Source organism: Podarcis liolepis (assembly GCF_965112155.1).
Source record: "Podarcis liolepis genome assembly, chromosome: 16".
NCBI classification, from domain to species: Eukaryota; Metazoa; Chordata; class Lepidosauria; order Squamata; family Lacertidae; genus Podarcis; species Podarcis liolepis.
In genome coordinates, this window is record NC_139567.1 from 13627078 (window position 1) to 13639806 (window position 12729).

The 12729-nt window shown below is 42.3% G+C and overlaps 1 protein-coding gene across 1 annotated transcript; it reads left to right on the plus strand.

The window, feature by feature from the left end:
- Positions 1-330: 330 nt before the first annotated feature.
- On the plus strand, positions 331-5807 carry LOC310696138 (surfactant protein C-like; the record flags this gene model as incomplete). Its single annotated transcript, XM_083481262.1, has 5 exons — positions 331-399; positions 1579-1716; positions 3015-3152; positions 4379-4495; positions 5670-5807. Exons 1-5 carry the CDS (start codon positions 352-354, stop codon positions 5805-5807), a joined length of 579 nt encoding a protein of 192 aa, XP_083337388.1. The 5' UTR covers positions 331-351.
- Positions 5808-12729: the final 6922 nt, after the last annotated feature.

Here is a 12729-nt window from a genome sequence, read left to right on the forward strand (position 1 = left end):
AGGTCTATTCCGAGTATACCTTAGTTGGCTACAACCCTTGATTAACAAATTAGAGAGAGAACCTCAATATGTTGGATAGTCAGTTGCTAAGTCACTGTTAAAAATGTGAAAATTCTAGTTTTTGTAGGGGTGGGGGTTTGCTGTGCTTTCTAAAGCTCTCTCCATGGTATACTGATCAAATAGAAATTCCCCCTTCAGCTAAAGGAGGTCAAATGCCAGGTCAGATGTAATTACTGGTGATCATATTTCCCATGATCGAGTTTGTCAAGAACCTTTGGCCTCATCCTGCCCATAGATCTTCCTATAAAGGTGAACTGGCTACGGTAGTTTTCATTTGACATCGCAGCAGAGATGGACTCCAAAGTCGGCTGTCAGGTCAACATGTCATCAGAACCCATAGTAAGTACTGTAGATTTTTTGGAGGGCGGGGAACCTATTTGGCAGAAAATGGTATTTGGGGTGTGCAAGACAACTCATTTTAATAATAACTCAGTAGCAAAACTGACAGATGCTGACACAGAATGCCAAGTATGGTCAGCCATATCATTAGGCAGGATGAGGCACCAGTTTCAAGTTTCGGTGGAAGATGACAGAGCTGTGTGTCCTATGTAAAAAGGTAAAGGTAAAAGGTAAAGGACCCCTGAATGGTTAAGTCCAGTCAAAGATGACTATGGAGTTGCGGTGCTCATCTCACTGTCAGGCCGAGGGTGCCGGCGTTTGTCCAAAGACAGCTTTCCGGGTCATGTGGCCACCATGACTAAACCACTTCTGGCGCAACAGAACACCGTGGCACATGCCACAGTGCACAGAAACGCTGATTACCCTCCTGCCACAGCGGTACCTATTTATCTACTTGCACTGGTATGCTTTCAAACAGCTAGGTTGGCAGAAGCTGGGACAGAGCAACAGGAGCTCACTCCATCACGGGGATCCAAACCGCCAACCTTCCGATCGGCAAGCCCAAGGGGCTCAGTGCTTTAGATCACAGTGCTACCCTGGTCTGCACCCTCTTAAACTAGCTTGCTTCCCTGAGGAGCACAGAAGAAAGCTCAATGGTTGGGCACATTTTTGCATGCAAAGGGTCCTGGGGTCAATTCCCTGGTGTCCCCAGATAGGGCTGGGGAAACTCCTGCCTGAAAAACTGAAAAGCCACTGCTAGTCTCAGTCTCCAAGACTGCAAAAGGAGCTCTGATGTATCCTATGGCCCCTTGGGCATGATCCATGGACCATAGAATTGCAGCTAAAATTACTCACCAATTATTAAGATTTAATTATGTGCAAGGCACAATCCTGCAAATCCTACCATTCTAAGGTAGGCACAGAAATTAATACAATGATTTCTGCATTCTCTAGACTTGTTACTTGATTCATGTTTCAAGAAATGGTTCCTTTTTTTAGTATTAAAATATAACCTCCCTCACGGAAAGCCTTTACTTGAAATAAGAAGCTCCCACGGCTGTACTGCTTAAACCGTGTTGCAGCTCACTGTCTCAGAAAGCGCCATAGGGATGGGAATCTGTGGGTGAAGAGAGTAATGGTCTGTCCTTTCCCAGCTAAGTCCCTGTCCCTCTTTCCCAGGCCCTCAGGTTTATACCCAGAGTGCCTAAGGACAGGAAGCAAATGATCCTCATCTCTGTCATCCTGGTGCTTCTGGCCATTATCATTATTGGAGCGATTCTCATTGGCGTTTACATGACGCAGCAACACACCGAAAAGGTGAGTAGAAGACTGAAAAGAAAGCTCATTCCAAAGAGTAAGGCTGTGCCACACTGAGTGCAGTGCCATCCTATGTTGACTGATCATTGGCCACAGAAGTGGCTAAGCTACTGATCATCATTTGAAATTCCTCCCAGTGTCCAAGGGAGAATCACTCTGACAGATTATAGGAAATTTAAACCTTGACTTGCAGACCAGCCACTCATTCCATAGGGTGAGGTGCAGGGCCAGCATTGGTGCTGATGAACCCTGCCAGTCTGAAATTGGATGAGCAGGAGGTCATGAAGTCAAATGACTTTTGCTGATGGTATTTGAGATTCAGAGGAATACGTCCTCTCAATATGGGGTTTAGATTTGGGATATCATCATATTATCATTTGATAAAGTATTTTGGAGTGCTGAAAGTGTCTCACATACATTGGGTTGTATCCAGTGCTGATCCCACTCCAAGCAGATCCCTTGAAATTAATGAACATGACTAACTTAGGTTCATTAATGTCAATGGATCCAGTCTGAGAAGAATTTAGCAGCATACAACCCATTATCTCTGCAATCCTTAAGCCAAGGGTGGGGAACCTGTGACTCTCCAGATGTTGTTGGATTCCAGCTCCCATCAGCCCCAGTCATCATAGCCAAGGGTCAAGGCTGATGGGAAATGTAGTCCAACAGCATGTGGAGGGACACAGGTTCCCTATTCCCTGGTCTGTTGGGTTATTTGGGACTTTGCTTAGTTTAGGATTTAAGTGCACAGATTGCCAGGTACCAGCCCAAAGTTCTAAATCCCAGCTTCTTCAACTAAAAGATCTCTAGCAGTATAAGTGGGAAAAACCTTTGCCCATGCACACAGGGACACGGTTGAAGGAATAGTATTATTCCTCCCTCCACAAGTTATTTGAAGGTGGAAATAGTAACACCAGAATCAAGTCTCTCTATAATAAATATGCTTACATCATTGTTAAGGCATTTAATTGGATGTACATTGGATGTACACAGAAACAGGAGGAATTATGGGAACAGACAACTTCCCTTCTCTATGATTGCCAATTTGGCATTTATTTATTGATTAAAATTTAATCCATCACTGCTACACACATATTAATAATCTGAAAAGTGCTTGTGTGTTTATTAAATGCATGAGCTAGGGAGCAGGCTCACACCCTCTTGCCATGTCTCCTTTATTTTGATATGACTCTATAGCCCCAGCTAAAACACTTCAGATTTGTGCTTCAAGATCAACCATGCAAAGTACCAGGAACACAGAAAATGCATTTCCCTGTTGAAACTTGTCTCCTTTGTAGATAATTAAAATCACTAGTAGTACAGGAGATGGCGAAGTGGTTGAGCAAACTGTGATGGTGAACAACCAGGAAAGTGTTGCTGCCTTTCATATCCAGAGCAATACGACCTCAGCAACTGTTGTCTACGACTATAAACACGTAAGTGTCAAATATATTCTAGGTGGACATCAAAACCTTCTATGACATTTTGCCATCTCAGGTGGCTGAACTGAATAGTCTTAGAGTTCTGTCCCTACAGGATCTTCTGCAACATTACACTGGAACCCATGGTGCCTTTCTTAATTCACAGCCCAGTACACATGGGACACTAAAGCTTGGTTTAGGAGTATGTAGATGAGCTTCTATGAGTCCAAACAAAGCCTTGAGCTCACGTGCTGCCGCCTCCATTTTCCTCCTCCCAGGAGGACGACTTCTGCTGAGTTTAGTGTTGCTTTCAAAGAATTGTGGCTTGGTATTAATTTAGGGTTGCCATATTTCTAGAAGTAAAATTCAGGACACAAAAGTTATTTTTTTATGGCTACTCAAAGTTGTTGAGATATAAATTCAGGACATTTTGCTGATTATCCAAAAATTTCCCCCTGGACACATGTTCAGGAAATTCCGGACATATGGCAACCTTACATTAATTACAAACTGGAGGTTGTAGTTTACAATAAGACTGGGGCGTAGCGTGGATTGCCAGTGCCCGGGGCTCTCCCTAATCGAAACTTTTCATGTTGGTGACGAACTTTTTAGACATGCATCATTTCGGGACACAGTAATTCAGTTTTACTAGCAAACCAGAGGTTAAACTAACCCCTTTCCAGCCCCAGGAGGAGAATGGGGAGCGTTTGCAAAACACATTTACACACTGAAGATGACACACTAATGTGTTGCGACACACAGTTTGGAAAGCTCTGCCCTAACCCATGGTTCCTATCAGGCCTGGGCAGCGATGATGGTGGGGAAGGGTCTTCCCAGCAAGGAGAGGAGAGAGGGTCAGCGGCTGTTTATTTTATTAGTATTATTTATTCCATGTAATTTTTACACCGCTTGACACCACTTGATTGTGTGGTTTTTTGAAAAAACAAACCCTCAAAGTGGTTTATTTTTCTTTTGAATTTTTATGCCACCCCCAAATTTTGTGCCCTGGACAACAGGCCCTCTGCCCCCCCTACCCCATTCTATGTCACTGCAACAAGCAATAGACTTGCATAATGGTATTATGATATTAGCAGTTTTTCTTTCCAATCCATTTCCTAATAATCTCTAGCAAGGAACTTGCCCCCCACCCCCTGTTTAAAGCACAGTACCAGCTGCACACTTGGAGGAGGGCATTCCTTAATTTATCCCCAAATCTTCTCTGCTTCCTGCTTTGTCCCTAGCGTCTGATCGGCTTCCGAATTCAGGACAGAAAACAATGCTCAGTGGTGACAATGGATTCAGTTGATGTGCCCAGCCTACATGAAATCACCCAAGGAATAGAGCACTTTGATGAACAAGTAAACCTGATCTTTGGTCATGCAAAGTTTATGGCCTTCCTCCGGTTTTTTCTTTTCTTTCAACTGCATGTAGCAAGGCCTGAGAACAGATCATAAGAGTGCTTACGGTCGACAGCAGTGTTCGCCAACTAGGTGCCCTGCAGATGTATTGAACTACAACTCCCACCAGCCCCTGCCAGCTCAGATTGGTGAAGGTTGGTCCACAGACTCTCAATGTCAATGCAAACATGAAGTTCATGCAATATGTTATACACACATACCTCATGGCGGGGGGATAGATTTGGAACCATTTATTCCATTTTTTAATTCAGCCAGAGAAAAAGAACAGTCTTGACTTGGCTGGAAAAGATTGTTTTTTATTCTCTGGATGGCCACATGAGCATGTCTGGAAGTAAGCTGTTCCGATGCCAGCATCTCCCCAAGAATTCCAAGTGCTGACACTGAAAATGTCCAGCAGGCATTACGTCCTCATTCTTTGTCACCACCAAGCCCTTTCCACAAAGAATCCTGGGACGTGGAGTTGCTTAAGGGCTCTCAAAATTATTTCTCAGTGTGGGCTCTCCTAACCACTCTCGGTACCCTTAAAAAACTAGGGTTCCTGGTACTCTTTGGGGGAAGCCAGGACTGGCAACATGGTATAAGTCTGTTTTAGATGTCTAGTGTGGGTGTGACCACAGACTCCTAATGCGGAGGGGGTGTAACGTGTGAACGCTTGCTGTCCAACTGTGTTGCTCCCCCTGTGCTTTTTATCCACACATTCCAGGTGAGTGGTGAGTTACAGACTGCACCACCACTCCACTCTGGCTTTCATAGCTGAAGTGGTTGGTGCAGATGCCTTTATACATTTCTCACAAGCCATCGATTCCATAAGAACTAGCCCAGGCTACTTTGCAGTACTTTGTTTCCTTCATTGTGTTCACACTAGACGTCAGCACTCAAGTTGTGTTAGTCGCCTATCCATACCTGGAAACTGTAAGCTCACATCATGGCAGTAGAAAGGGTTATGCTGTTCTTAAAATTAAAACTGAATTAAAATCCTTCCCAGGACACTTCCAGATGAAGACAAATGCCCTTTGGGAGGGTGGTTCCCATGACCAGGAGATACGCAAGGCAGCTCTGGAGGGCTCCTGGAAACATGTTCCTCATTAGAAGCCCAGGTTTCCTTTGAATCTAGGAGTTCCTTTTGACAGCTCTGCCTGATTGGCCAGCTATGGCTGCTCCTGGACAGGGAAAGTCTGACCGCATGTTGGTAACCTTGAGGCTTGATTACAGCAATGTGATCTATGTGGGGCTGCCCTTCGGCCTCATCTGAAAGCTCCAGTTGGTGCAAAAGGGTGACAGCATTGTTCAAAGGTCTACACTGGCTGCGCATCTACTACCGAGCCAAGTTCGTTGTCTTTGTATTAAGGTAATTTACAAGTCCAAAATACCTAAGGGCAGCCTAACATCTCATCTGTCAGCTCAAACACTTAGATCATCTGGAGGAGCTTCATGTCTTGTCCCCGGAGTTGGTGAGGCTCATCTGACAACAAGAATCCAAACCTTTAGCCTTTTGCCCAGTCCTAAGGACTGCTCAGCCAACAGAGATTCAGCAGGCTGTGAATCTTTAAAGGCCTGCTGAAAACATTTTTATAATGACAGCTTTATGCCAGCATTTAAGAAAATACTTAATGGTTAGTTGATGTTCTCTAATTTAATTTTTTTTACATGTTTTATGATATATGTAGATAATGTAAATCACTTTGATATTTAGATGATATAGCAGCATATAAATATTTTTGTAACTAAAATCATCTAAGCTCCCCACAAAGAAATAGTAAGCCATAGAAGACACTTAACAGCATTCATGTGGATTTAATAGCAGATGAATTAATGTGGACAAAACCCCATACTCAAGATCCAGAATACAGAGGATGCTGAACTACTGTTGCACTTATTCAGAATATTCAGCTGAGGTGACTGGAAGGACATCTGTAGATTGGCAGGACATCTGGAATTTAGCTGTTGTCTTCTTTCAAATGAGCAGGGGGCATTTTTGAGGATGCCAAAATATTACTCCTTCTTCACTACTGTGGAAGAAAGAGAGAATCTTTGTGGTGGATCAAATGATGTGAAGAAGAAGAAGAAGAAGAAGAAGAAGAAGAAGAAGAAGAAGAAGAAGAAGAAGACGTCCCCCTTCCTCTCCCAGAGAGCCCAGGGCAGCCCAGAGCAAAAGTGCAACATTAAGAAGAAGGTAAAAGCACAGTACACAGTACATCTCAGGAGCGACTCAAGGTGATAAGAGGTGAGCAGATCTTCTTTCAGAATGACCGCTCCCCGCTTAAAACGGGGGGTGCCCTTTGCGTGGACGTGCGCAGCCCCTAGATCTGGAGCGGCTCCAACAGCATAGGCTTGGTTTGCCTTCCCTCAGGTGGGATACCTGGAGGTCTCCGTCTACCTCAGTCAGTTGTCCAATCCCACCTGGGGAGGTAGGGGAGTACCTCTGGTTAAAAACTTTGCTTCAGGATGAGATCAGAAATCTTGCTTTGGCGGCGTGGCAGCCGAGGGAGGCCCCATTAGCTAAAGTGGTGCTTCAGGTTAAGAACGGACCTCCGGAACGAATTAAGTACTTAACCCGAGGTACCACTGTAATGGTACACATTCTTTTATTTTAATTGATTTTTATCTTCTCAGACATTCTGTTTGTCATTGTGCTAAGATACCTTGAGAAAAGTAAGCCAAAGGCTTTTTGACCATAAGACTTGTTCAGTGGTCTCAAATAAAATTTGCAATATGTAAAATGTACCAAAAATCATTTCAAACAGTGCTTTTTGTTCAGTTGTGTTTAGGTTTTAAGGGGAGAGGGTGTTGCCTTTCTGGGTTTGTATGGAGGGGTTTGGAGAGAGAGATAATAATATTGTACTTGGAGGCCTTTCATGTTTTCAAGAAAAGGGGATATGCACCCATCAGAGTTTCTCAAATTTTGAAATGTGCCCATTTGCCCCAAAATGTTCACAGCTCCTGCCCTAAAACAGCAAGTTATTTGTTCTTACCAAAGCGTCCACATTGCTGATAACATTCATTTTCACTCGGAAAGTTATTTTCATTCGGTTTACATCCACCGAAATTGAACTCCTCACACTTCAGGGTTTCAACATTGAAGAAAAAACGTGTAAAACTTGCTCTGCATTTTCCTACTTTCTTAGGGAGTTTGCATATATCAGGTAGACCATCTGGTGGGTAAAAGCAAAGAAAGGCAAGCCTCATATAAACATTATATCAAAGTCTGAAACACAGAAAGCAATGACATTGACCAGGTGACTCCACTTCACAAATAAAAACAGTAATTAACTCACATTTCTACCAGATCTAAATTTATACAAATATGTTTTCACAAACCTTCTCTTTGAGATTCCCTACATCTCTGGACTTCCCTCCATACCCTCTTCTGGTTCCTTATATTAACTAAGTTCTTCTGCATATCCATTCTTAAACCTTTTCAATTATTATTTCCCTTAATTTTATCTAATTTTCTGCTAGTTGCAAGCATTTGCTTAAATGCTTTACTTATATGTATCAACCTGTTTACAGTATTTTTGCACATAAATAATAAACGATTCCCACTCTTTTTTAAACTTCTCATTGTCATGAAATGAAAAGGGTGTTTAAATACACCTTTCTGAAGAAACCAGAGGCTTTTCTCCTGGGCATGGTCGGCCAAATGGTGCCAAGGAAGAACAGAACTTTTTTTATGTACGCCACAACAGCAGCAAGAATACTTATTGCAAAGTATTGGAAGACACAAGATCTACCCACTCTGGAAGAATGGCAGATGTAGGTGATGGACTACATTTAATTGGCGGAAATGACTGGCAGAATCCGAGACTAGGGGGAAGAGTCGGTGGAAGAAGATTGGAAGAAATTTAAAGACTATTTACAGAAATATTGCAAAATTAATGAATGTTAGAATGATGACAGAATGAAGTTAAGTGGTTTAAGCAGTAATGTTATAAAGGTGTATGTAAAAATGGATTGTTAACAGGTGAGAATCCAAAGTTATAATATATTATGTTAAAGGACTAAGATAAAAACAAAGAGGGAAAGAAATTGCTGAATTAATTAACTGAATTGGAATACAAAAAAGGGGGGTGTGAGGAGGTCAGGGAAACAAGGAAATAAATGTAAGGTATGGAAAGACTGATGTATTTTTAAAGTGTTTTTTATCTTTCTTTGTATTTTGTATTTTTTCATTTATTTTTATTTTTGTCTTACTTTTTCTTCTTCTTTTTTTTAACTCATGTAATTCTTTTCTTTGAAACCTTAATAAATATCATTTTTTTAAAAAAAAACAACTTCTCATTGTCATAGTCTCTGAGCTTTGCCGTTAATTTTGCCATTTCTGCATAATCCATTAGCTTGATTTGCCATTCTTCTTTCGTTGCTATCTTTTCTTCCTTCTATCTTTGGGCTAACAATATTTGGGCAGCTGTTGTAGCATACTAAAATATTTTCTTATCTTCTTTGGGGAGTTCAGTTCCTATCAGTCCTAGTAAAAAAGCTTCAGGTTTTTTAACAAAAGTTAGTTTAAACATTTTCTTCAGTTCATTATAGATCATTACCCAGAAGCTTTTAATAACCTTACATCCCCACCACTGGGCTGTATCCAGTTCTAGCTGAGAGTCACTTTCCTGTTCTCAATAGTTTAGCATTGGGTGTCAGCTGGGAAACTGAAATCCAAGACTTCTGGAAGAAGCCAAGTTGTCTATCTATGAACCAAAAATCACACAAAACAATATGGGCCAAACAACATGCCGCTCTCTGCCAATCAGGTGAGTACCACCTGCAAGGTATCTTGGCTGGCGTAGTGAAACAACACATATTCCTGAGGATGCCAGAAGTCAACACTAACCATGAACAAGACTCCTATGTCCACACCCTGAGCCCTGAGTTTAGTTGGCAAAGATTGCTGAAGAGAGAGATCAGACTATTCAAGGGTAGGTGTACTCCAAATCTGATACAGTGGTACTTCGGGTTCCATACGCTTCAGGTTACATAACGAATTAAGTACTTAAACCGAGGTACCACTGTAGTTCCCAGAATGTTGCTTCCCCGGGAACATAGTGTAAAGTTTAAAGAGTGGCTCACAGAACAACCAGAGTATCACTGATCTACTGTGGCCTTGGGCAGGGTGCTAGAATGCCAGCAACTTCTGAGAATTCCAGGTGCTGACACTGATCCCAAGCAAGGACCACAGCTGGTATACAACGTTGTCATACTTGGCATAGAGGCATTGAAATGAATTGTCGTGTTTAACTTAGAGTCATCTTTTTGAATGGATCTACTCTGAGAAGAAATATGTTGGATAAAACTCCACAGCTCTTCATTTTGAGCCACCATGGAGAATCCATTGAGCTCCTTTCAAGGTCACATGTTCACTCACTGGGCAACGTCAGCCCAGGGAATCTTTGTAGGCACACAAGCTCCTCAAACTCCCATAGCGTCATCAATATAATTGGGTGCATGTGTTACCTACAAGAAAGCAAGCTCCACATCACTTGGGCCTTATGGAAGGGGGCAACCTTATGTAGAGAGGCAGGTTAAAGAATTGGAGAGAAATAGGGGGAGGTACAGCCATGATACACATAAGATTTAGAAGTTGTAAGAGGAGAGAGAGCTCATACCTGTATCTGACGCAGAGATGCCCAGCAGCTCAGGCCAGGGTGCAAAAAGGCCCACGATGAGAGACAGGAGGATGAAGGGACCACACTGCATGGCAACTCTTCAATGGGACTGTCCAGTACCAAGGGAAGGGACGCTATAAGGTGTTCTTTAAGGAAATAGAGGCAGTCATCTGGGCATAAAAAGCAATATCTAGGGACAATCTGTATCTATTAATTACAAGGAAATTTTCTGTTCTCAATAAAGTATTCTTCTCCCTCAGCTCAGGACATGTTGGAGCTATGAATTATATCCACAGAAGACTGAAACATCCTGGAAGGATTTCAGTTCCGTGACATGGTATTGATATAAACCTGTTCTTTTGTCATGCAGCCCATGCCCTTCTGTTCCTCTCTGGTGTGGGTGCTGTGGAGTAATGGGTTGATTAGTCAGGACAGGTTTAGGTAGGAAAAGAAATATACTGTAAATATCCAGCCACTCTTATTAAGACCATCATTTAAATGCCTGGTACATTCAACTTTTATTGTAGCAATAAAGTTTGGTTTATTCTCACCACGTCTCATATTTGGCTAAGCCAGTGGTTTTCAACCAGTTTCCCATGGCACCCTGGGGCGCCTTGAATGATAGAGTACCGCGGGCAACACTGGCCTCTGTCCCTCTTTCCTTCTTTCCCTTCTCTGATGCCCTCTCTCATCTCTGCCTCCCAAAGGCTTCCACGGCTGTTCAGCCTCTGGGGCTGGCTAAGCTATCAAATCTGTGCAAAAGTGACATCAGAGTTTATAGGTTTGCAGGAGAATGACAGTTGTTAGGAGATTGCTTAAAGTATTGGAAGTCCAGAGCTTGGAACATAATAATCCAGGGGCATGGGGGTGAGCAGTGAATAGAATTAAAGTTTCCTCTTGCTCCTACGTGGTGAGCTTGGGCTGGGAAGGGTACAACAGGGTTCACTTTTAGGGCCACATCTCATTTAGGGGATAGGGCGGTTTATAAACTACGACTGGAAGCATGTGGCCAAAGAATTGGCTGGTTGGTTCAAACTGGTATGTGAAATTCAACCTTGGTAACCACATTGCACTACCTTAGGCCTATAGTTTCTACTTCATCAGCAGTCCACACAAGCAATGTTCTTCCTGGCATGCATTATATGTGAAGAGGACATTTTTATCTGCTTGATCTGTCTCTTCCACCCATACTTCTCTCTGGTTACTCTCACTATCCCTTCCCTTCAGCTCTCCTCCCTGTGGTCTCCCTTCATTCCAGCTTCCTTCCTCCTATAGGTTCTAATCCCCATCAAACTTACAACTTCCCATCTCCCGGAAAACACTCAGATGGGATGGGGAACCTGTGGTCCTCCAGAGGTATCATCCCTGACCATCGGCTATGCCAGCAGGAGTTGTAGCCCAACAACATCTACCAATAGATATCAGGGACTTCCTGAACCCATTATAGTTAAATAATTGGGGCTGTATCCAATTCAAGTCCTACTCACAGCCAACCTACCAGAGTTAATGGACATGACTAACTTAAGTTCATTAATTTCAATAGGTCTATTCCAAGTATACCTTAGTTGGCTACAACCCTTGATTAACAAATCAGAGAGAGAACCTCAATATGTTGGGTAATCAGTTGCTAAGTCACTGTTTAAAATGTGAAAATTCTAGTTTTTGTGGGGGTGGGGGTTTGCTGTGCTTTCTAAAGCTCTCTCCATGGTATACTGATCAAATAGAAATTCCCCCTTCAGCTAAAGGAGGTCAAATGCCAGGTCAGAGGTAATTACTGGTGATCATATTTCCCAGGATTGAGTTTGTCAGGAACCTTTGGCCTCATCCTGCCCATAGATCTTCCTATAAAGGTGATCTGGCTACGGTAGTTTTCTTTTTTTTTTATAACATTTTTATTGATTTTACAGAATTTTTTAAAGACAAACAAACACTTAAAAAGACATACAAACATGTATAGTTTCATAACATTTTTTCATAAACCTCTTTTCCGGGACTCCCCCATACCCCCCCTTTCTGCATCCCCATGTCCATAATTTTTTAACAACTTCTAAATATTCCTTTCCAACCTCTGTCATCTTAGTCTTTTCTATAATCTGATCTTATACACTATATCCCTTTTTTCCTAAAAACCTCGACATACTAACATTCATCAAGTTTATAGTAGTCCTTAAGGTAGCTTTTAAATTTTCTCCATTCTTCTTCCGCCGTCTCTTTTCCCTGATCACGGATTCTGCCAGTCATCTCAGCCAGTGTCATATCGTCCATCACTTTCATCTGCCATTCTTCCAGAGTGGGTAGATCTTGTGTCTTCCAATACTTTGCGATGAGTATTCTTGCTGCTGTTGTAGCATACATAAAGAAAGTTCTGTCCTTCTTTGACACCAATTGGCCGATAATGCCCAAGAGAAAGGCCTCTGGTTTTTTAGGGAAAGTACATTTAAGTACCTTTTTCATTTCATTATAAATCATCTCCCAGAAAGCCTTAATCTTCGGGCATGTCCACCAAAGGTGATAGAAAGTACCTTCAGTTTCTTTACATTTCCAACACTTATTATCAGGCAAATGGTAGATTTT